The sequence below is a fragment of the Sceloporus undulatus genome, chromosome 3 (assembly GCF_019175285.1).
Source record: "Sceloporus undulatus isolate JIND9_A2432 ecotype Alabama chromosome 3, SceUnd_v1.1, whole genome shotgun sequence".
Taxonomy (NCBI): domain Eukaryota; kingdom Metazoa; phylum Chordata; class Lepidosauria; order Squamata; family Phrynosomatidae; genus Sceloporus; species Sceloporus undulatus.
The window spans coordinates 116,124,985-116,150,264 of NC_056524.1; the positions used below are offsets into that span (position 1 = coordinate 116,124,985).

The 25,280-nt window shown below is 45.3% G+C and overlaps 1 protein-coding gene and 1 long non-coding RNA gene across 3 annotated transcripts; one reads left to right on the forward strand and one right to left on the reverse strand.

The window, feature by feature from the left end:
• SPRY2 (sprouty RTK signaling antagonist 2) lies at nt 1-6,684 on the reverse strand. Of its 2 annotated transcripts, none has more exons than XM_042459024.1 (2): nt 5,709-6,684; nt 1-1,854 (listed from the first exon to the last, which is right to left on the reverse strand). In XM_042459024.1, the coding sequence occupies exon 2, from the start codon at nt 1,801-1,803 to the stop codon at nt 862-864; it is 942 nt and encodes a 313-aa protein (XP_042314958.1). In that variant the 5' UTR covers nt 1,804-1,854; nt 5,709-6,684; the 3' UTR covers nt 1-861. The 2 variants fall into 2 exon arrangements, with proteins under 2 accessions (XP_042314958.1, XP_042314959.1); XM_042459025.1 differs by lacking the exon at nt 5,709-6,684 and adding an exon at nt 2,452-4,157.
• Nucleotides 4,131-24,821, forward strand: LOC121926234. Its single transcript, XR_006102991.1, has 3 exons — nt 4,131-4,292; nt 8,695-8,831; nt 24,641-24,821. It is a non-coding gene; the product is annotated as an uncharacterized LOC121926234 (long non-coding RNA).
• The last annotated feature ends 459 nt before the right edge of the window (nt 24,822-25,280 follow it).

The following is a 25,280-nucleotide window of genomic DNA, read 5'->3' on the forward strand; positions in this document are numbered from 1 at the left end:
TTTAATTTCAAACGTTAATATATTTTCTATTTTATAGGGAACATATGTATCTTTCACCCCTTATTTGCAGCAACTGTGGCATCCTCATAAAAAGGGGTGAAATTTGTAAGATGCCTCTTAAAATAAATATTTCTTTTTTTATAAAATAATAAAACTTCAAATAAATATTCTTTACACTAAACAATATGTTGAAAAAATTAGAAAATAAAGACTGAATTTTACTGTAACTGTACAATATACATGAAGTCCCAAAAGGGGGAGGGGGAATCAAGAGTCTTGCAACTGAAGGGCTTCTGTAAGGCAGAATACAATCTAAAACATATTGATTGATTTCACATTCTTTTGAATGTACAACATATTAGTATAATATTTTGTGACCTGTGCCATATATTCTATGACACTCATGTTTTCACAGTTGAAAATATCCTATATACAAAAATATATAGCACATCTCTGGCAGAAAATAACTGGGAGTGGGATGAAGTAGTTTTCTAATTTACAAATGTACTATTCATTTTTTTAAAAAACAAAAAACATACACACGCACGCGCGCGCACACACACACAGACATACAACACAACAGATTGCCTAGGAGTGTCTGAGTTGAGTTAGCTTATGCAATATTTGGGTCCCACGGAGTGTACCCCCTTCTGAGCTCCACTGGTAGATTCTAAGATACATATCCATTAACTTGACCCATGCAAACACACAGAAAAATAAGCAGGTCACTGCAAACCTCTATGTCCCCTCCCTGCCCTCAATCTTTCTGAACAGTGCCACAATTATAGCTCTTTTAGTTGGCTGCACATGATGATGTTACAGAAGAATCCTTATGACTTGCCACACTTCTGATTAGTAATGCTATGTTGGTTTTTCCAAGTTCCTGGGTGGGACATTGGGAACTTTGCAGCACACGGTGTTGGAGTGTTTACAGCGACAGCCAGGCCGATTTACCTGGTCATAACAGCCCTGGCACAATTTAAGGCAACCCTTGGCTGGAAAGTAACACCACAAGCAAGGCAGAATGAGGGATACAACCCCCATGGTGGACCACCGAGTGCAGCAGTGCGATTGGCTACAAGAACAAGGGTTATCGGCACAGTTGTCCTCATCGTCATTGGAGCAGTGGTAGAAAAGCCCCTTCACACAGCAGACGCAAGTCCCATAATCAACCACATTCTGGGGTGAGCAAAGGCACTGCTTGTCACAGATCCAACAGGAGGGAAGGGTTCGTGGATAAGTGCACTCTTTACACTTACATTTCCCACAGTCCTCACATCGATAGGCATGCATGTGCAGATCTTCTTTGCTGGGAGGCTTGAGCTCGCTCACCTTCAGTTCTGACTTGGGCTGCACTCGGATTATCCCATCCACAACAGTCCCTAAAGAGGACCCCAGGAGTCTCTGTTCTGAGGAGTTGCTACTAGTACTTGTCCTCGTACTGGCCCGTGAGCCAGTGCTGACTGTGCTAATGGAACGGGACAGGGGGACCCGGGAAGAGATGTGAACTGGGGGATGCTGCACCCTGCTAAGATGCCGCTGCTCAGTCAACCCATGCGGTCTCTCACTTTTGTGCTGGGCCGGTGGGCGTGGTGCAGGTTTCACCCCAGGCCGCGGAGCCACAGTTGGCGGTTCGGTGTACTCATTTGTGTTTCGGATTGCCTTGATCTGGTCCAGGGACAAGACGTGAACCTGTTGCACCAGGACATCCCTCAGGTCAGAATCGCCATATTGCCTCCCACTGTCATGCTGACCCTGTAGTAAGGGCTGTGACCCGCTGCCATTCTGAGCTCTTGTCTCCATCAGTACTCTGAAGAGTGATCACTCCAACAAGCTTAGAACACATCTGAATTCCTATGAAAAAAGAGGAGAAGATTAGGAGTTTCTCTCTTTTTTACATTTTCAGGTGGTATTTGCAGGGCAGTAGTGATTGTTTAATCACGCAACATGCTTTCATATCATATCCTACCCAAGTCAAAGCAATTTGGTTGATTCTGTTAATCAAGTAAGCACACTGGTCCCCCCATGCACTACTTTAAGATTATGGAACTTTTACTAACAAGTACTTAAACTAGAATGCTGTTGACAATACAGCCATTTCTCTGGATTAACATTCATTTCTGACTCAGTATCATACCAAGGTATGGATTTTCACTGTTAATACAAACTTACAGAATGTTTAGCTTACCACCTGAATGCATATTTCAGAGGAAGCAGTGGTCTCCTAGCGCCCTGACACATATACCTTCAAGTACTTCTTTTATCTCATTCACATTTTACATGTTTATATCTAAAAAATGAAGAGGTTTTCCCATATCTCTGCCACAATTTCTATTTGTGACTCTAGGCATCTTAAGGATTTCAAAACTTTTCACCAATTCTCTGAGACCAGAGATCTTAAGAATTCACATGTAGCCCAATCCTAGGACCATTTAGGTAAGTACTACTCACCCTGTTCCCACCCATGAAGGGCATACAGGGCTGCAGCCTAAGCCATGGGGAAAGGAAATCCCCTCCCTCCTCCACACCACACTGTTGTAATTCAACCAGGCCTGCAAGCAAAATGGGATCAGCTAATGAGAGAACATTTGCATTCTGCAGAAATCTAGCAAATACTTTGGTAGACTCTCCTCTCTGTACATTTAGCTTTAACACCATGTAGAAAGCAAATTTAAAATTCTGATGCAATATTTGCTGCAATAAAAATGCCAAGCAGCAATAAGGTTCCTAAGGTCAGCCTTACATGAGTTAATGCAGTCCTAGATGTTAACAGTATAAATAACACATCACTCCCTAGAACTTTCACATTTGTGCACTACTCTGCAATTCTAAGTACCAGAACCTGAACATTACAATGCTGGGCACTATAAGAATGTTTATTGTGAATTCATAACACCTAGAGATAAGCCATTCACTTCCTGGATGTTGCCAGCAGAGGCGGTTTGGCTTACAACACACAAATATCCTGCATGCAAACTATAAACCACATGATTCCAGGAAAAGGCATATGACAATACCATTCCAACTTAAGCCATGATACCAATAGCATGTAATTTAGTACGGAAACATAACAAACCATACAAAAAGAGTAACAGAACTGTCAACATGCAACCAGAGCACAGTCAAAAGCCTTTTTAAAAAAATCCTGATTTCTCACAACTTAATTTGCAAACATTTATGCTTAACACTTAAGTTTATGAAGTTATATTCTTCCGAAGGGGAATGGTTTCAATCACATTAATCTCACTGTAATCCTATGCATATCTGGGAGCATGCTCCACTGAATTTGAGAGAAGGTACTCTGGAGTAAATGTATGTATAAGCTTAGGCTGCAAATCCCAATGAACTCTGCAGGACTTATTTCTGAGTAGGCATGATCACTGCAATCCTACGCTTCAAGTAACTCCCTCAGACTGCTTGGAGATAGGCTCAAGAGGTATGGCCCACATTTGCCTTCAGATGCCACACACACACTCTTATGGTGACCCCAAGAATTTCACAGGGCTTTCTTAGACAAGAAACACTCAGATGTGGTTTTGCCAGTTCCTTTCTCTGAGAGCATTTGAGAGCCAGCCTGGTGTAGCGGTTTGAGAGCTGGGCTCCAACTCTGGCAACCAGGGTTCCATTCCCAGTTTGGCCCTGAAACCCACTGGGTGACCTTGGGCAAGTCTCATGCTCATAGCCTCAGAGGAAGGCCATGACAATCTTGCCAAAAAAATGCCATAATGGGTTCACCTTAGGGTCGCCATGAGTAAGAAACAGTTTGAAGACATATGACAACAACAAAAAATCCATTAATGTCTGGACTGTGAGCCTGAATAAAACTTCCACGTAAACTTCCACTGGATCAGGCTGCAAACTGGTCCAAAATTCATCACAAAGCCCCAGAGAAAGGATTGTCCGGGTGTTCACCCTTCCCTCCTTCTGCCCACCCCACCAACCCCCCTTTCCCTGTTTATTGGGGGGTTGTCTCTTCCTTCCATGCAACAGGCATGAAAGAGCCCAGCAGGTGTGATCTCAGGAACCTGTTTGTTTTCCTTTGTGCTGCCTTGAGCTGCTCCAAAGGAAGGCAGCCGACAACCTGGAGATAAAACACTGGAGACATCCCAGTGGGAGGGAAGAAAGGAGTGAATGGGGCTTGTAATAAAGATTGCCTTATCAGGAGAGCCTGGCTTCCTTCCTTCCTTCCTTCCTCCTCTCAGCAGGAGATGATGGCAGAGAGCTCTTTTCTTTTCCTCCTTCAGGTATGCCTACAGGATTCCTGTCTCCATTCCAAGCACCTTCTCAGGCAGGTAAGAAGAGGGATGCTTCAATAAATACCTTCCTGTCCCACCAATGTCTAAGCAGCCATTCCCTTCCTTTCCCCTCCCCAGGAAAGGGCTGGCTATTTTGTTTAATGTGTGTAAATTCCAAGCAAATCCCCATCTCATGAATGACAAAGTAGTCCTCAGGGCTCCCTCCCCTCTTCCTTTCCTTTTGCATAACAAGCCATCCCCCGGAATTGGATTGCCCCAAGGGAACAAAACCCTCCATCCTCATCTGCACAGATCCAGCCATCTCTGCCACCCTTCAGGCCAAGGCAACCAGGCTATTTGCTCCCCTCCTCGCCTTGAAACGCACCCAGGTTCCTCCTAAAACGAAAGGCAGCAAAGCCCTGCAGCCAGAGACACACCGAGCGATCTCCTTGCCTGGGAGGGATGAGCCCAGAGACTCCAAATGCCAAAGTCCAGGCAGGGGCAAAAGGGGAAAGGAAGGAAGGAAGGCAACTAATAGCTTCCTCTGGGGTTCAAGAAATCACGCAATCTGACGCCCCTTGAAGCGGAACACTGGAGCCCACCAGGCCCTGGGTTTGGCGTCTTTACAGGGCCCTGAGGCCACGATGCCCAAAGGGCTTGGTGCCCCTGGGATCGAAGGGGCACTCTTTTCTCCAGTCCAGGCGGAGGAGAGTCCACCTGAAGCAAAGCCAGGAAGGTTTACACAAGGCGTTCGCTCACTTCCGAATTGCACCGAAGAAGGAAAGAAAGCCAGGAGGAGAAAAAACTCCACCCGTTTCTCAAGAGGGCGGCTGGCAAAGGGCATCTCAGGAGCCCCTGACGTTTGCTTGGGGCTCTGACCTCTTCCTCCTCTCTTGACAGAATCAGGGAGCTCCAGGAGCCCCTTTCTGGAAGGGGCAGCAATCCAAAACTCCTGCCGGAATGGCACCCTTTGGACCTACATCTGCCCCCAACAGCGATGGCGCCAAGGGGCTCCCACTCTACACAACCCTGGGATCTGTACCCTTTCTTGGGGGGGAGGCCACCAACGCTCTTTAGCCAAGCTTGCTGGTAAAACTACAGATCCCATCGGCTGGAGCAAGGGCACTCAACGCGGTGTCAAACCGTCTCAAGCGCTGCGGTGCGGACGCTGCCTCCAAAGCCGGGCAGCGGGACTCCGCGATCGTTTCCATGCTGGGAAAAATCAAGATCCCCTCCCTCCAAAAATCCCCCCCCTTTTTTTTAATCCAAAAAAAACGGCCGGAACCCCCCCCCCCCCCTTTTGCTAATCTCTGCAAAGAAGGCCAAAGGGAGGAACGGCGTGACTTTACAGGCTCCCCTTCTTCCCCGGATTTCCTTCTTGTGAAGGGGCTCAATCCAAGCCCAGAACCGCAAAGGGAAAGGCGGCTGAAGAGGAGGCGAAGAGAGCTCTCCTCTCGTTCCCTCCAAACTCACTTCAAGTCCAGGTTGCGAGCGAGAATCATTGAAACGTCGTTGGGGGAAAAGGAGGAGTAGTTGAAGAAGAAGAAGAAAATCCACCGTCTCTCTCTCTCTCTCTCTTCTCCGGGGAGGAAGGATAATAAATAGGAAACGAAACGAAACAAAAAGCCCCAAAAGAAAAAGGAAAGAAAGGGCAAGCCCCCTCCTTTCTTCCCCCTCTTTCTGTCTTTTCCTCGTCCCTTCGCAAATCCCAAGAGGTTGCTCTCCTTCGGGCTTGTTTCTCTCTTTGGCTCCTTCGGAGGGAAGGAAGGCTTCCTCAGTCCCGAGTGGCGGCTTCAGGCATCTCCCGAAGGGGCCCTTTCCCAACCACAAATGAAAGGCAAAGTCACCAGCTGAAGAGCAGGAGGAGGGGAAGAAGTCAGGTCCCCCAGGAAGGGGCTTCCGAGGGAGGTCGGCTCTTCCCTGGAGAAGGGAAACATCAATAGAAAGAGAGTGTGTGTCTGGGCTCTATTTGGCTGCTTTGTGTGTTTTGGGCTGGCTCTCTCTCTCTCTCTCTCTCTCTCTCTCTCTCTGGAAGGTGGAAAAACAAGGAGCCACTGAAGCAGCAGCAGCAGCACTCCTCCTTTCCTTCTTCTCCTCTTTTCCTTCTCCTCTGCAAGGTCTGAGGGCTCTGGCTCCGTCGCTGCTGCTTGTGGGAAGGGCAGGTTGGAGAAGGGGCGAGGAGGAGGCAGACTTTTTTCCCTCCTCCTCCTCCTTCTCCTCCTCCCCTCCTTTTCCTCTCCCCCTCTTTTTTCTTCCACCCCTCCTCCTCCTCCTCCTTTTTCTTCTTCTTTCCGGAGGGCTGCTGCTCTCTCTCTCTCGCCTCTAAAAGCCGCCGCAGTAATAAATGGCGTCATGTGGATCTGAGGGAGGAGGAGGAGAGAGGAACACAGAGAGAGAGGGAGCAGTTGTTGTCCCAGAGGATACAACGCATCCGGTCCCAGCTCATTGGCTCCGGGGGCTTGCATTGCATTGCATTGCATTGCGTCGCGTTGCATTCACCTCCAGCCGCTTTGGCTTTGAGAGGGAGAGCGAGCGCGAGCCCGCTTCTCTCGCTCTAGAGGCGCGCGCCAAGATAGTGGCGAGCGCGAGCTCCTGGGATTCATCCTCCTCCTCCTCACTCAGAGAAGCAGGCGCCTGCCAGTCAAGTCTCGGGGGGGAGAACGGAAGCTCTTTCTCAGTTTGCCCCACACACAACAAACTACACTTCCCAGGGTTCCCCAGCACACAGCCCTGACAATTACAGTGGCGTCAAACCGGATTCTCTCTGCAGTGTGGACGCAGCCTATATTTGTTCCTTTAAATGAGCAAAAGCCAACCCTGGGGGGGGGGGGAGAGGATTGCCTCAGGAGCTAGTCCCTTTCCCTCCCCTTGGAAAAGGGAGGCAACCCAAAGGCCTTGGGCAAGTCACACTCTCTCAGCCTCAAGAGGAAGGCAATGGCAAACCCCACCTGAACAAACTTGCCAAGAAGACCTCACAAGAGGTTCACCATAAGTTGGAAACGACTTGGAGGCACCCAGCAACAGCCACTTTGGACAAGTCACACTCTCTCAGCCTCAGAGGAAGGCAATGGCAAACCCCACCTGAACAAACTTGCCAAGAAAACCACATAAGAGGTTCACCATAAGTTGGAAATGACTTGGAGGCACCCAACAACAGCCACCTTGGACAAGTCACACTCTCTCAGCCTCAGGAACATTGCCAAGAAAACATGCCAAGAAAAACCCATGAGAGGCTTTCCTTAGGGTCGCTATAAGTCCATCTGAAGACTTGAAGGCACACAACAACAACGAGAGAGAGGGGGGAAAGTAAAGGGAGAGGAAGAGGTTGGTGGCTGGATCCAGATGGAGGAGAAATGTTAGGTGCCAAGCCTCCCCCATCACAGTAGTTAGTGCAAACAAGAAGGCGAAGGCTGCCTCTGTACTGCAGAATTTACTGCAGTTTGACACCTCTTTGATTGACAAGGGGCCATGCTCTGGAATCCTGGGATCTGTAGCTTTGTGAGCTGTTTCGCATCCTCTGTCAGTGAGCTCTGGTGCCACAACAAATTACAAATCCCAGGATTCTGCCATGGAAGTTAAGGCAGTGTCAAACTGCATTGAGAATCCTGGGATTTGTAGTTTGACAAGGTCCTTAGGCCTTCCCTTCCAAAAAGGTGCCAGTCCTTAAGGATTCTGTAGAATGGAGCCATGGCAGGTAGGGTCAAATTGCATCCTTAAGACTGGAGCATGGCCTTAGTGTGGCTGCACTACAGGCATTTAACCACTGCACCACCAGGACAAGTCCCATGATCCCCAGAAAACAGCACATCTGGAGGGCATGAGGTTGGAGGAAAGCTGCCAAGGTTTAAGTTCAAAACATTTAAAGTGTATATGAATTTGTTTTGCACCTTGCATCCCTAGACTCCTTTCTGGAAGAAACTCTGGCCCTCAAAAGTTTTGGTCTAGAACTCCCACCATCCCTTACCAGGCTCAGTGGGGCATTTGGGAGATGTAGTGCAAAACATCTAGCGTAGAGATTTTCAAACTTTGATCCTCCAGATGCTTTGGACTTCAGGTCCCAGAATCCCTTGCCCTTGGCCAAACGGGCTTCTGGGAGCTGACACTCCAACCCCTGGAGGCCCAAACTTTCAGAAACCCTGACCTCTGGTGCCAGAGTTTTCCTACCTCTACCATACGCTTTCATGGACAGTAGGCTAGAGTGCCACCAGTGGAATTATATAAACTGGAATTCACCTTTTCATGGAATGTTAATAGGGCTCCATTCATTCTTTCTTTAAAAGAAACTGTTGCTTTTGTTATTAGATGTCATGCAAAGGCATCTGAGCTAGCTGTCATCTGGATACTTTCCCCTTTGGGGTAATTTCACTGATCACTAAAAGAGGGGCAGAGAAGCATTTTAAAGTTTGTGATCTGGCAGTGTGATCCACAAATCATATATAATTGATACTATTTATTCTAGACAGCAGGACAAACACCATCTGTCAGAAAAAGAAGGCACCTGCAGTGCTTGCGTGTGTGATGGTTCATGCTGTCTTCCTGTCGAAATGGAGAGGTGATGAAATTCTGTTCATTCCAGATGTTCTGTCTGAATAGCATGTGAGTGATAGAACAAAGTTTATTTCCCATTCACAAATCTTAGCTTTGAAATCTATACAATCAGGCTTAGAACTGCATCCCAATCATTTGCATTTTTACATAGAAACAAAGCTTTGCTCAGGTAAGTTTGAACTTACCAGTAAAGGCCTAAAGTGCAATCCTTATACAATTCTTTTAGATGTGTGGTTCCATCCTATACATTTGTGATAGGGAAGCCTTTTTTTTTTTCCGGCTTAGGGATCATATTCCAAATTGTGAAAAGTCAGAGGAGGGCTAGTTGCAACACAAAAGAGGAGAGAGCTAAGAGTTCAGTGGTAGGACTAAGGGCAGAATGGTCATGGTGTCTTTACTTCTGAAGTTGGCACTGGTGATCCTCTAGATACTGTTTGGTCTACAACTCCCATCGGCTCTATCCAAAATAGCCATATATAGTCATATAGCCAATGTCAAAAATTGCAGCCCAAAATCTCTGGGAGGGTTACAGTTGCCTTTACTTGGCTTTGGGTTAAGTGGGACTTTTGTGAGTACAGGGGTCATGTTTGCCATTAATTTCTAGCAAACATGCATAGGAATGAGATTTTATCTCCAGGTCAGTCAAGCACATAGCCATATTTAAAGAATACACATGTCTTTTTAAGCACAGGCATCTATGAGGCTTTTGCTTTTACCTCTCAGTCATAAGGAGTTAACACTGTAAATATCAAAGTTTCCCATTTTGTCCAGGCCAAGAAGTTAAGGACATCAGCTTCTGAACAAACCAGGATTTTAAGCTATAGTTCAGTATGAGGAGAATTAAATGCCCTATAGTTAGAGAAAGGAAATAGATCTATTGAATCCAACTCTTTGATGAAAAATTAAAAGGAAAAATGTCTTCCTACTTGGTAGCTAATCATACAATGCAATAGAAATGACATCCATTTTTTAATTCAGTACTTCTTGCTGGAACTTCACTATAATTTAAAGCATTTTTAAAATATAAAAATTGTCTCCTGATAGTTAACTAGAAATGAAACTGTTCTGAAAACTAGTCCTTCTGCTCCCCCTCCTTCAAATACACATTTTAAACAGTCTCCCCACAGTTTCACAGCCTGAAATCCTTTATTTTGGGGATTGTTCATTAGCAAATATCCTTCATTATTTACACATTATGGATGCTCTTTCTTACCCCACTTTGTTTAAAAAAACCCCAATACCTGGTTCATGGCACTGCAGGTGGCAGACGCCAGATCACCAGGGCTTTGGTGGTTTCAGCCGCCTGGAGTCAGGTATAGCTTCCCAACAGCGAAGCTGTTTTCATTCAGAGATTTTATGAATGACAAAGGTTTCCTCACTTCATGCCCACTAGAGGGAGCAATGAATTAACTGGCTTTGTGCACTATTAAGGGATATACAGTATATACTCTGCGTGGGCGTGTATGTGTTTATACACACACACCAATTTCAGGACATTGGAGACAGGAGGGGGAAAAAAGTTTGTTTGTCTCCTGGCATATAAAGTTACCATCAGCTTTAAGAGCTGCCTGTCACCTCCTCCTCTTTCTAGGACTGGGATGGTTTGAAAGCAAGAGTCTTCACTTTTAGTTTGTGAGGGAGAAAGCAAGGCAGGAAGGAGGAATGTTTCCTCCTTGTGTAATGCTACTGGGAAGCTGTTTTGTAGCTACCTGTGAAAACAATTCAGACATTTTGCCAGCCAATCCTAGGCCAAGCCAATAAGAACACCACCTATCCCTAATTCATCTAGCATACAATACATCACTTGATGGCCCTGACACAAAATCCAATATATATATACTGTATGTATATATATATATATATACACACACACACACACACACGCCTTTGAGCTTTTGCACAACCATGTATGTTGTTTGAAACGGGAAACAAGAGCTGTAGCTGGAGACTGATGGTCTTTGCGTTATAATCATCCCAGGGTGTCTTTCCAACAAGCCTGGGCATTAGCCAGTTTTTACCTGCTGCAAGAAAAATCTAACCAATCATTCTCCCTTTTCAGATACTAGGAATAGAGTGGGCTAATAGGAAGGCCTGAGACACTGTCCACTCCTTGTATTCTTTGGTGTAGCCCTTTTAAAGTCAACAGGCCTGCTTTGGGGGTAGGAGGGTTGAGATATAGACAAGTGCAAATATATCTGCATTTGCTCAGAGCTTATCAGTCTCTAGACCACAGTCCTGTTAAATTAACAAGTGATTAATATATGGAAACAGGGCAGCATTGCTAATGGTTTTCAATGACACACTCACAGGCAGGTATGTGGCCTCTGTATTTGGAACAATGCTCTCTTTCTGAGGCAGACAAGGGGAACTGCTGTATTCTCAGGGGGTGCACCATATTGTGAAATGCTACCTAAAATTTCTTCTCCCACTCAGAATTGTTGGGGAAATCCAATATGCTTAAGTTAGAAAAGTGGCAAATGATAATATATGCACATTCAGTATCATTAATTCTCTCTCTCTTTTTAAACTCACACTGAGTGGGAGATTCTGGGAGACTGTAGACTGAAAAGGTGATTTTTCTGAGTGAAGCTGAACAAAGCTTTACTCTTGATTAAATTTGGGCCATCGGGACCCAGATAAAGTTTCTTCAGGCCAAGATTAGATCCAGCTAAGGGTCTAAGCATTGGATGCCCTTCATCTCAGAGTCAACAACAGCTAAGAACAAATCTAGACCTATGAGCAGAACATCACATTAGATCACAGGCCCAAAGGATGTAATTTGTTTTATTTTGGGTTTCTTTGTTTTTTGCATTTCTGTCTGGCCAAATAGTTGAAGGTCTTTGGGCAGTTCACAGAATAGTAGCCACCTTTCCATTATGGAACATAATTTCATTTGATTGGTGTACTGATCACAAACCACACTGTTTTTTCTTTGTTTATTTTGCTACTGATAGTTCTAACTGCCTCCATCTGGGCTAGCATTGCAATACCAGGTCTCCATGACATGAACAAAAGCAGGAGAGTAGGCTGGCTGCAGAGGATAATAGTTCTGTTTCATTCAAATTAGGTGATTACCACCTCCCCTATCCTACTTTTTAACATGTGTGCCCTAGAAATTAACTGGGGGAAACAGATGGCTCAAATCTGGTTTAAAATTTGAACTTAAAAGTTTTTTTTAAATACCCATTTAATTGTTGCTAACTGATTCCATATTGGATGCAGATGAGTTAAAATTTTAAATGCGTCCTCCCTCCCTCGCTGCTTCATCCCCACTCTTTTCTTTATTCTTGTATCCAACATGTAGTTAGTGGGGTGCAGGAAAGGGCTTAATATGGTATTTCTGCTAGGCCCAAAATCAGAGATAGGGATTATGCAGCCTTCCAAGTGTTGTGCAGTTTTTAGCAGCCTTAGCTAGCACAGCCATTGATGAGGAGTGATAGGAGTGCAGTCTAACAATATCTGGATGGCTTCATCATTCACATCCCTGTCATAGATGTGGCCATGAGATCAGCCTGGCTATGCAGCTGTTGGTTGATGGAAGTTATACATAGCATCTAGAGAGCACTAACTTGGGAAAAGTTAACATAAACAATGGAAAAATTAATGAATGGACAACTGATGTTTTGAGTTTATATGTAGATTAAAGTCTGCAGATTAAACTGGACCGATACAGAAAGCGCTTTGTGGCGTGGCGGCAGCATTTCTAGGGTTAGGGACCATGCACCAACCGCACGGTCCCTAACCCTAGTACGTCATGGTGACAGCTTCATGGTGGCATGGTGTCCACCCGGCACTATCATGATGATGTCGCCACTGCGCAGCAGCCACACGTTGTTTTGCATTGCATACATCATGAGTGCACCAATGGCGCACTTGTGACATAAGCCAGGCATCGCAAAAAGAACCTGGAAGAACCAGGTTCTTTTTACAGCACAGGGACGCTGCGAGGTTTGGCGGCTGCGGCGTCCTTTCGCAGGTAAAATGGGTGAGGCCCTTTTGGGGTGGTCTGTACTGCCCCTCTGCCACCTATTCAGAGACTTAAGCAGAGCAAATGAAAGCAGGAAGAATAGATAAAAAGATAGTAAACTACTGAACAAGTTGAAACAGTAGAAGAAAGCCAAAAGAGGTTTTGAAATTCTGTATACATGCTTAAAAGTAAATTAAAACCCAAGGGCTTTAATATAAAGCATGGGTAGGCAACTGTTGAAGGGTAGGAGACTGTATTAGTTCTCCAAGACACTTTGGAGGGCTGCTTCTCCCACCATATGCACTCCCACAAAAAACCTAACCTCTAGAGAACAAGTGGGCATTTTTACCATGTTATGGTGCCTTCCTGGGCCATTTTATTCACAGGACTGCCTTTTTAAAAACATCAGGAAGTGAGCAGAAATTACTTGTTTCAAAATAGACCTCTCTTGGGCCTAAATTGGCCCAGGAGAAAGAAAAGAAAGTAGGAAGAAAATAATCTCAGTTGAAATGTGGTGCTGGAGAAGAGTTCTAAGTCAACCATGGACTATTAAGCAGACAAATAAATGGGTCCTAGAGGCAGCATGGCATAATGGTCTGAGTGTTGGTCTATAACTGTGGAGATTTGGGTTTGATTCCTGGTTCAAAACTGATGCCCACTCGGTGGGTGACCTTGGGCAAGTCACAGGCTCTTAGCTTCAGAGGAAGGCATTGACAATCCCCCTCTGAACAAATCTTGCTAAGAAAACGTTATGATAGGTTTGCCTTAGAGTTTAGGGCTTTTGGGGGTCATTTTGGGGCATCTTTTACCTCCTGGGAAGTTCTGGAGGCCACAAAAATGAGGGCCATATGTGGTCTACAAACGATACCTTGTCCACCCCGATATAAAACTACAGCACTGAAAAGAAACCAGCTGAGTCTCCTAAGGGAAGGGATTCCACAAGTGGGATATCATAGCTGAGAAAGTCCTTCCCTTAGTCATCTCTGTTATATTGGCCATACTGATGGGACACAGAAGAAGGCCCCTCCAGTCCTTAGGAAGGCATATGTATGGCGACCAGGATAGGTAAAGGAAATTTCAGTGCCATTCTGACTGTACCAACAACCTTTTTGAAAGACATTCCCAGTGAAAAAATAAGGACAGTAACTTAACAGGTGCAAGTTTTAGGCTAGCACTGAGGCTAGTGCTTGAGTGAGATACAGGTCAGTGCTGAGAATTTCTCAGTTGTCTCTCTGACTCCACAATCACATATTGACCATTTTGCTGAAGTTGCAGCTAAATAAATACTGGTATATGAGGGCAGAGGCTGGTCACTACTTTTCTCCTCCATGGCCTTGGCTGGAAGGTTCCCTTGTTTTTTCTCTATTTTTCCCAGTCTCCTTAGAGACATTCCTTCATGTTCTACTGCAGCTCTTACAGGGTTTAAAAGGACTCTGCTCCAGACATCCCACAACACAGCACACAATTACATGCCAGTCTTCAGTGGGCTTAAAGACCATTACATTGTGGCAGCTAGTATAAGCAAAATAATCCATAAAATGAAATGCAATAATACAAAAGTCTACTTTTGGTTTACTTTGGTCATGAACAAAACCTCAGCAGTTATATTAACAATCCTTTACAATTAACAAGTAGGAACTTCAAAAATCAGTAATAAGACAGGGAAGTAATTTCCAGTGGCTACAAAATATAATGTAAGCGTAGAAGTGATATAAGGTTGGTTATCTTCCAATAAATGCACCATTATAACACTAAAAATTTGTTTGAATAATGAGACTATATGATAAACATTAATCCATCGTTCAGCATACAAGGGAAAGAATAGAAAAATGATGTAAAGGACTTCACTATCACTGCAGCCAAAGAGGGACTTCTGGTCTGTCAAAGGAATACCTAAGTAGCTTCACTCACATTAAGAGGAAGGCATTATATGAATTCTAAATTCTATGAGGCTCAATGAATCTGGACTACAGGCTCATACTTGATTAGGTCTTGACTATGCATTTTTTATAGTGGTAGAATTCAACAATATAGCCATGTTAGTCTGTAAAATCAGTATGTAGAGAGATCTTGTAGCACCTTTGAGATTAACTCAAAGAAAGAAATTGACAGCATGAGCTTTCGTAGACTGCAGTCTACTTCCCCATTTTTCTTATCAGACATTACTGCATCTGAGGAAGTAGACTGAAAGAATGCTGCCACTTTCTTTCTTTCAGTTAGTCTCAGCGGTGCTACAGAATCTCTCTATGTATTCTTTAGTTATTCTGTATGCTGCTGAAGTAGAGCACTTAATACCACTTCCCAAGTTAGGTGTTGAATATGGTTTCATTCAGTGTAAATGCTGTTCCTAGGGCAGGAGAGAAATAACGTTGGAAGGCAATGGCAAACCTTCTCTGAACAATAATTGCCAAGAAAAGCCCATGACAAGTTCATCTTAAGGTCTCCATAAGTCAGAAACAACTTGAAGGTACACAATAACAACAAAGAATCACCGCAATTCAGGCTTTCTCATAGCCTGCTCAAGGTGTAAGAAATGTCACATTGGACACACCCTTGAAATACCTTCTGAAGATTTCCTGAGATCCTTTCAACTTGAGATATTGGAGACTACAATTCTAAAATTTGCATGCAGTTTCTCTATTTAAAAAAAGAATTGATTTCTCTCTCTCTCTCACACACACATACACCGAGAAAGGGAGATTGAGAGAGAGCAAAAAGGCAGTGCTTAAAATGCTTGGACTAAGTTAAGCCAAGTTCCTTGCTAACTATGATGGTGTCTGTGTGACATTCAGACCGTCACATTCCTTCATGATACTCCAGTGAGAATAACATATGGAGGAAAGTAGCCAAGCCTCTGCACAGTCAAAGTGTAGCCCCTTCTCCATCTGTCTTAAAGTGTTAAGGGGGTAGATTCATTCTCTCTGTTTTTCCAGTGAGCACAGAATAGATTAATCTCTATCTATGGCATCATGAGCTCCTTGAAGAAGGGATAGAAAAGAAATGTGCAAAATAAAAACAAAGTCTCCTGCCACACGTACATATCACCACCAAAGTTTTTCTCTAAAATACATTAAGCCAACCAAATTTAATATGGTAAACAAGTACAAACTTCAGCTATAGGGGGGGAAAAACCACAGCCTCCCAAATCTGTCAGGAAAATAATGATATTCACAGCCCGCTTTTAAAAAAGCACATAGAGAGATGCAGCATGGCTGTCTGCAAAGTGAAGAAAGTTGCACACCTGCTGTGCCACTTAGAATTAGACTGAACAAAATGAAGGGTATTCACCTTCCATCTCTCTTTCCTCCCAAAATTTGGTGTAATGTCAACACCACATAACTACCACTTCCCATGCGCCATAAGCAGCAACCACCACCAATGAACTGAAATAGTAAGAAGAAAGGTGAAACAAGTTTTTGGCACCCTTCATTTCTCTTATCAGACATTTTCAGAGAGGCATTAGGGAACGATATGGGTTGGCAAGAGCAAAAGTATTCCTTGTAATATCAAAAGAGGCCCCAAAACACAGCCCACTTTTTGGCACTTCTCCGCACAAGGTCCTACAGCAAATTTCCCTGCATAATTCTAAGTGGCTCCAGTGGCTACAAATCAAGCAAGTCTATAGGAACTGATATAAGAAAATTCTTAAACATGTTGCATAAAACAGGGTGAGAGTGGGGAGGGGAAGAAATACAGGGTAAGTGTGTCTCTTTTATTTCTGTTTTAAGAGCTCAGTATTACAAATAGATAGCTATCTTTCTGCCGGGTGCATTTCCTTAAACTGCTTATTCATTGCAAACAGACGGCTGCATCATTTGTCTGGTGCATCCCTTGAGCATTTTGTACTTTGTGTTATGGCTTAATGCAAAGATATTGATCCGGGACATTATTTAGTGAATGGGAGACAAGCACTAATGCCCAGCATTTCCTTCGAAACATAAACCTTTAACTGACATTTTCTTTTCATGTTTGAGCATTTGAAAGAGCGGTAATGAACCTAAAGGAAGAGAGGAAGATAATAATGCATCTAAGGAAGGAAAAGGCTTAATTATCTCTATCAGGAACTTGCTCTTTGAGTGGCCTTGGGAGATCATCTCCCTCCAAATTGACTGAGTTGTCTTCAGAGCCAGGCAGCCAGTATTTGATGCTGCCTTTCACCTTCTGGAGTCCTGTCAAGTTCAAATAGGATTCAACATAGTCTGTATGCTGGAGCCTCTTGCAATGAACCACTCAAAACCATAAAAAGGAAGACAGTGGTGTCTGCATTGTTCTGTGAAGGTTTCCAGTTTTTCCTGTCCTAACCAGCCCTTATATGCTTCTAGGTCAGGTCCACTTTTGCTTGTAAAGCTCTCTAAGTATATCCAGTTGTGAGTTTGAGGCATGCAATAGTTTTCACCATGAATAAAACTCTATTTTTCAGTCTCCCATTGATGGAGTTTTTAATAACTGCCAATGGGACACTACAGACTACTCTGAATGGCAGGCTGGAGTTGCCCGTTTTAACTGCGGAAGGATGCCGCGGCTGCCAAACCTCATGGCGTCCCCCCACAGTAAAAAGAACCCAGTTCTTCCAGGTTCTTTTTGTGGCACGTTGCGTATGTAACTAGTGTGCCATTGGCGCACTTGTGATTTACGAAATGTGCAGCAACATGCAGATGTTGCATGGCATTGGTGTCATCATGTGGACAGGTGCCACCATGATGCTGCTACCTGTACAGACTAGGGTTCCGGAGCATGTGGTTGCTGCACGCTCTGGAACCCTAGTTTCGGTGTGGGGACACCGCTTTTGGCCGGTGTATCTCAGGCCTTTGTTTCACATGAAGAGAACTGATGAAACAGACAGGATGGCCGGGTGCCTTCTCTTTGGCCAGTTAATCAGTACCCACTGTGGAAGGTAACCAAAAATCACTATCAGTGATCTGATAGTGAGTATAAACTAATTTTCTTGCCACATCTGGGTAAATAATAGTTAAAGTAAAGGTGTGACATAACATTAGCTGTGTAAGCATGAGCATGAGCTAGCCAGTTACCTTCCAGTCTATTGGAGTACTATAGATGTAGTATATTTTGTTTTTAGTAAGGTTTTTGGCAAGGTCCCCCATGATATTGTTGCATTCAAACTGGTGAAATGTGGGCAGTGGTATTGTTGAGGTGGATTTATAATAGGCTGGCAGTGAGTTCATGAAGTGTCCTCCCCCACCCAGCCTGCCTGAACAGAAGTAACTAGTGGGGTATTTCAGGATTCTGTCTTGGGCCTGCTGTTGTTCAACATCTTTATAAATAACTGATTATGGAATAGAAGGTATATTTATTAAAGTTGCAGATGATACCTAATTACAAAGGACAGGATCAATATTCAAAATGACTTGACACATTGGAGAGGTGGGCCAAAACTACCAAAATGAATTTCCATGGGTTTAGCACCCAAATACCCTGTCTGATCTGGGAGGCTAAGTGGGGTTGGCCCAGGTTAATACTTGAATAGAAGACTGCCAAAGAATAGCAGATTATGTCGACAAAGGCTTAGAACAGATGGGCCAAAAGCAGTGTGCCGCTGCCGAGACTAGGGTTGGGGAGTGCGCATAGGGTTGCCATCCCTGAGGGCCTCCAAACCGGGAAAATGTAGGACATGGTTTTAAAATGTAGGACTTTTTTTTTTTTAATTTCCTTGCCAGGAAATTAAAAAAAAAGGTCCTACATTTTAAAACTTTGTCCAAGGCCTCCCTGGGGCCTGGGAGACAGCGTCCCCCAAGCCCCAGGGAAGGCTTGGAGGACGCTGCTTCCAAGGCCTCCCTGGGGCCTGGGAGTCAGTGTCCCCCAAGCAGCAGCCGAGGAGGAAGGGGGGAGGAGGAGAAAAAGGAAAGGGAAGGAGAAAGAAGAAAAGGAGGAGAAAGAAGAATAGGGAACAATATAAAAAGAAGAGGAGGAGGAGGAAGAGGGGAAGAACAGAAAAAAGGGGAAGAAAAAGAAGAAGAGGAGGGGAAGAGAAAGAAGAGAAGGAGGGGAAGAAAACAAAGAGGAGGAGGAGGAGGAGGAAAAAGAAGAAGAAGAAAAAATAGGGGAAGGGGAAGGAAGAGAGATAGCTTGCCGGAAAGGCTCTTTTCTGCCCTCGCCTGCACGAGGGTCCAAAGAGGAGACACTCCTCCTCTTGAGGCTGGCTGGCCAATGGGGAGAGTGGAGCTGCAACAGCCCTGCCTCCTGCTAGCAGTCACAGGCTCCTGCAGCAGGGGAGGGCTGTCCAGCCATTGGCCAGCCACCCTGAAGGGCAGGAGCTCCTGCTCAGCCCTGCGCGTGGCCGCACAAGAGCACGCAGGGCCAGGGCAAAGCGAGGCAGGGGGCAAAAAGGCTGCAGCAGCAGCCGCAGCAGCAATGGTGGCTGCGGCGGCTGCAGAACAGCTACAGTTGTTGTGGCGGCGGCGGCGGCAACCAGCTCAACCGGGGGCAAAGAGTCAAACCGGGCCGTGACCGTGCCAAGTGGCCAAAAATCAGGTTTGTCACGGCCCCAGGGGGGTTATGGCAACCCTAAGTGCGCACCATCCGCATGCCCCCGAACCCTAGGATGTACGGGCACTACCATGACTGGGCGGCCCCGCCCACACGGCACGTGCATGCATCACACAAGTGCAGCACAGCACCTGCACCTCTGGGCACTGCACTTATGTCATGGATGCACGACAGGCGCAGTCATGGCATGCGGAGTATGCCACAAAAAGAACCTGCTTTTTGCAGGTTCTTTTTACTCCGGAGGGACGCCGGAGTAAGGCTTGCCATAACCCGGCTGCACCCGTGTATTTCCCATTTTGGGGGGCCCCGGGCCCCTCCCGGCACGGGTGCAGCCCAAAAACCGGGACCCCCCCCGGTTGCAGCCAAGTTGCTGCGGCCTGAAGGCCTCGCTGCCTTCCTCCTCCGCCTCGGGGAGGCGGGGAGAAAGAGGAGGACAGCGAGGCCTGCCTGGGGCGGAGGAGGCACCTCCCCACGCGCCTGCACCACCCTCCTCCTCCGCCCCCTTGCCCCCAGGCTTGGCGCCCGCCCGCAATATAGAGCAGGCAAAGGCGGACGGAGCCAGTGCCTCTTGTGCGGGCGCGCGGGGAGGAGGAGAAGAGGGGGCAGAGGAGGCAGGGGAGGGTGGCGCCCGTGCAGGGAGGCAGGGAGGGTGGCGCGCCCATGCACAAGAGGCGCTGGCTCTGTCCGCCTTTGCCTCCCCATGCGGCCGCGCCACTCACCTCCTCCTCCTCCTCCGCCCCCTCTTCTCCAGCCGGCCACGCGGCCACGTGGAGGAGGCGAAGCTGGAGGCAGCTGCGCGCCACCCTCCTCCTCCGCCCCGTCCGCCCCAGCCCCCAGGCAAATGGAGGAGGGGAAGAAGGAGAAGAAGGAGGAGGAGGAAGAGGAGGAGGAGGAGGAAAAGGAGGAGGGGAAGGAGTGAGTGGCCAGAGAGGCCTCAAGGGGGGTTTTTTTTGGGGGGGGGGTGCTTTTAATGGTAACAAGTCTCCCTTACTTTGACAGTGATAGTGTGGTGGTGGTGGTGATGATGATGATGAAGATGATATGAATAGGTCAGCTTGAGAGGCATGCATGCACTGTTTCAGAAGCCGAGAGAGTGTGACTTTCCAAAGTGCCTTTTCTGTGTGGTTTTGGTTCTGAGGCCTGGTCAATGTAAATTGCTGTGATTTTTACAAACTCATGCGCAGTGAAGAAAAACCAAAGTCCTTGACACACACTGTGAAGTACACTTGGTGCAAGAACGGTGAAACCACCTTGACATGTTCAATAGGCATAGCCATGTTAAAGCATGCTAAGTGTTAAATCCAAGGGGTTTGGTTATGGAATAAGCCTCTGATGCAAGAGGCCATGTTCAGTAAAGCCATGTTCAATGCCCAAATGTGATGTTGTGTGTGTTTTGGAATGGAGGTCAGGGGTGTTTTGCCAGAAAGGGAAGTCCATTTCTGACATCTGTCTAGAAATAATGCCCAAATGTCCTCCATTTTGATCATGCCTAAGAAATAGGCATGTAGATTAACATTTTTTTAAAATAAAAAAATCAATTTTTCCGCGTGTCCTCCATTTAAAAAAAATGTGTCCTACATTAGAAAAATTTGTCCTACATTTGTCCTACATTTGTCCCGGTTTGGAGGTCCTGACTTATGGCAACCCTAGCCGCATGGTTTGACTGCTGCAGCGTCCCTCTGGAGTTAAAACGGGAGCCTCCAGTCTGCCGTTTTTGGGCAGTCTGTCGAGCCCCTATATTTCAGGGGAAGGAACTGGCAGAACTACCTCTGAATATTCCTTGCATAAGAAAACCCTATGAAATTCATGGGGCCATAGGTGACTTGAAGGTGCATACACACCCACATATTACATTTAGCACCTTGGATCCCAGTGAGTGTACATTCAATAAATAAATAAAACTAGGCAGGAACAATGAAACGAATAACTATAGGCTGGATAATACCTAGCTTGAAAGCCAGGTCTTCATAGACCCCACACTAAACATGAGCCAACTTTGTAATTTAGCAGCCAAAAAGGCCAATGAAATGCTGGGTTGCATCAAGAGGTATGTAGTATCCTAATTGAGGATAGTATTATTGCCACTCTGTAATATTTTTGTCAGACTTCATCTGGAGTACTGTGTCTGATTCTGGGTACCCCAGTTCAAGAAGGACTTTGGCAAGCTGGAATGTGTCTAGAGGAGGGAAAACCAAGATGCTCAAAGGTCTGGAAACCAAGCCTATAAGAAATGACCTAGAGAGCAGAGTATATTTACCATGGAGCAGACTGAGAAGTGATATAATAGCTATCTTTAAATATATGAAGTGAAATAATGTAGAAAATGAAGCAAGCTTTATTCCTGCTGCTCCAGATCTAGATCATGAACCAATGGGGTCAAATTACAAGAAAAGATACTCATGCTAAATATTATGAAGAAGTTATTTACTTCAGGAGCTATTTGACAGTGCCTCAGAGGATGACAGACTCCTTCTTTCGAATTTTTTTAAACAGACGTCGGATGGCCATATCCCAAGAGTATTTTTGTTGTATATTCCTCTATGGCAAGGGCTTGGATGGGATGGTTGTGGTCCTTTCCAGTTCCATGATTCTGTGGTGGTAAAACTCTGGGAAACCCTTCAAGGGGGCCTATTTTTAACTTTTGTATGCTTTAAAAATATTTTACACTGTTTTAATGTGGCAACTTTAATTGTTTTAAATATTTAATTGTTGGGTTTTAATTTATACTTTTTGTGAACCACCTTGGATCCCACTAAAGGAGAATGGTGGCATATAAAATAAAGGAAGGAAGGAAGGAAGGAAGGAAGGAAGGAAGAATGCAAGTTATAAATTTACCTTGCTTGAGTATATCCCCCCCCCCCCCCAACCTCTCTAAATAAAAAGTGCAGGAAAGATAACTGGTTTTCTCATTGTCTCACATGGTTATCCTCATGACCTCTGCCTTCCAGCAGGAGACAGAGAGGGACAGGTTTCTGTCCCACTCTGAGAGTTTTATCCTTTTGTAGTCTTTTGTCTACCCTATGGTCTATTTTGGAGGGTTATATTTGTTCTTGCTCCCTGTGAGACAGTTGACTTGGCTTTGTTCAGATTTAGTCCTGCAATTGTTAATTCTTTGGGTCAGTGAGTTACTTTTTTGGATGACAGTTACCAGAATCCCCTACCAGTGGCTATATTAGCAGGAAAAATTCTGAGTAGTAGTCTTCCAAAAGGGAATGTTTCCAGGTTCTATGATTGGATTTTTTGTAGAGTCAACCAGAACACTCTTAGCAGTTTTGGCTCCAGGCTTGACCAGGACCTCACCTTCATGGTGCTCAGCAGACTGTGGCCCAATGCTAAGATTCGTTCTATTCAAAGATCAGAATATTCATGTGACAGAGGCAAAGAAATAAGGAAGTGGATAAATGAGCAAAGAAATAAGGAGGTGGATTCCAACAGCCAAGGGCAAGTGGGAGATCTGTTAGTCTCACAAATTACCTCTTCTTGAATTTGAAGCAATCTATGTCCTGATCCAGACCGGCACTTTGCACTGGCCTGGCTATGTACTAGGGTTGCCCAGGAGCGAAGCGTCCGCATGCCCTGCAACCCTAGTACGTGGCGGCGGCATCATCATGGAGGCCTCCCATCTACATGGGGGCTGCCATGATTACGTCATGCATGTGCTACGTGGCGTGGCGCGTGCATGATGTCTCTGTGCCGCCCCAGGCCGCTTATGGCAGCCTGGGCACGGTGCAAGAAGGAGCTCTGAAATGGAGCTCCTTTTGGGAGCCACCTTGTTCCCGTAGCAACCAAATGGCTGCGGGAATGAGGCCAGGGAGAAAGAGGCTGGGCGGCCCCTTCCTCCCATGGCTCTGGCTCCCGGGGTGTCCAGGGGCATAAAGACCCAAGGACACCCTTTTCAGCACCACAAAGGGGTGGTATTTTGCTGCTTCTCCATGGTCTGGAAAAACTCTGGATTGGGTCTGCAGGGCTGACTGTGAGGCTGCTCTGCCCCCAACCCGGACATAAAAGGGGTGGCCGCCCAAAAGGGGTGGTGTGTACCACACCTATATTTCACTTTAGTGACTGAAAATTCAGGATAGGCAAGCCAAGGATGGCTTGCAGGTTGGGGTAGTGTTTGTGTGTGTGTGTGTGTGTGTGTGTGTGTGTGTGTGTGTGTATACACACGCACATACATACAGAGCTACAAGTCCATTTTGAATTGTAACCAGTTTTATGTCATATGATCTGCTGTCTAATGAAGTGGGCTGCAATCCATATAGGCATATGCCAAATACATAAAGCTTCTTAGTCTGTGTTTGTTGCAACAGCCTCCCCTCCATATTTTTTTAAAACATAATGTGTATTACTTGTTTTTCAAAGCAACTTGTTAGTCATTACCTGATACTTTTAAGTTATGTGTTCCATGATTAAGATGTCACTTTCTGCTACTTTTTAGTTGTACTAATTTACAAAATACGCTTAAAAACAGAAAAAACGGATAACCCCTGAACCATTCAAAGACTAGCCAATATTTTAGAATTAAATATTGACCTTGAAAAAGTAGCATTAGTTGTCCTTTCTTTGGGGGAAATGACAAGGGTGCGAACACTATTTTTGAAAAGTGTATTAGCTAACACTATGCCTTATGACAAATTACTTGCAATCTCTGGGAGCTGGCAACACATCTGACTGAAGATCTGAATACAGGACTCCTTGGTCCAAACTGGACAATAATCTGCCTGCTACATCACACTCACATTCAGTTCAGCCATGCTGCATGATGCCTCTTAAATGTGCCAGCAAATAGGAAGGGCTGTAGGTGCAACTTCTACCAACCATTCCTCTCCTGATTCCTTGACTGTCTCCTCCCCTTGGCTTCTCCAGGGCAAAAATGGAATCTGGTTTGGAACAGCAGATAGGGCCAGGGCAAGCAAAGAGTGCATGGTAGTTATGAAACCAAATCAAATTGTATTTCTTCTCAGCTCTGGAGTCTTTCCTTTCTCTCCTAAGCCACACTGCAAAGCTGTCGTGTGGATGTCACTGTGCATGTGACTTATACTATAGCTCTCCTTTTAAACATCTTTGCCTGAAGAAGAAGCCAGTGGAATTTTGAAAGTTTGCAACATGTATTTCGTGCATTTTGGTTGGCCCCAAGAAGGTATCAGTTTTGTGGATTTGGATGTTACTGTACTTTGCTGCATGGCCAACACAGCTACCTCCTGGATATATTTCTTGTTGCACCAGTGTTTTAGTCTGATCTTTTTCTCTAATAGGCAGGCAGGATCTCTGCCTTCAAAATTATCAAAAGTTATCCAGATCCATTAGGCAGAATGGGAAGCAGCAAAAACCCCTCAGCCACTAATCTTGAGCCATATGACCTGTCCTGTGTATTTCCTCTTTCCTTCAGGTGCAGTGGAGGCTACTATGCTGTCTTCAGTGTAAAGGTCAGCTACCAGTCTAGTCATCTTCTGAAGTAAATGGAACAGTGGCCCCTCTTGCCTTTGTCTTCGGCAAAATCTATTTTTAAAGCCAAGTTTTAAACAGTGGGATGTAAATGTAAGCCATTAATAAACAATGCTTCCCCAGCACTGATTCTTAGCTTGTGGCTGAACTGGATATCTAATTTTGGAAACAAATCCAGGGAAGGTCTGGTTACTACCTGGAAGGAAAATGAGAGGGCTGCCGGCTACCTTTCAGAGGAAGGCAATAGCAAACCACCTCTGGGTGTCTTTTGCCTATGAAAACCCTATGAAATTAATGGGGTCACATAAACCAACATATGAATTGAAGGCATATGTTGTTGTCATTGTTATGTACCTTCAAGTACCTATGGTGAACCTAAGGTAAACCTATCACAGGGTTTCTTGGCAAGATTTGTTCAAAGGGGGATTGCTTTTACTTTTACCTGAAGTTGAGAGAATGTGACTTGCCAAAGGTCACCCAGTACATTTTCATGGCCAAGTGGGGAATTTAAATCCTGGTTTTCAGAGTCATAGTCCAACGCTCAAACCACTACACCACACTGGTCCATTTGAAGGCACAAACTT

Coding starts and splice junctions, on each gene's coding strand:
- SPRY2 (XM_042459024.1), bottom strand. CDS start 1,803: ATGGAGACAAGAGCTCAGAATGGCAGCGGGTCACAGCCCTTACTACAG.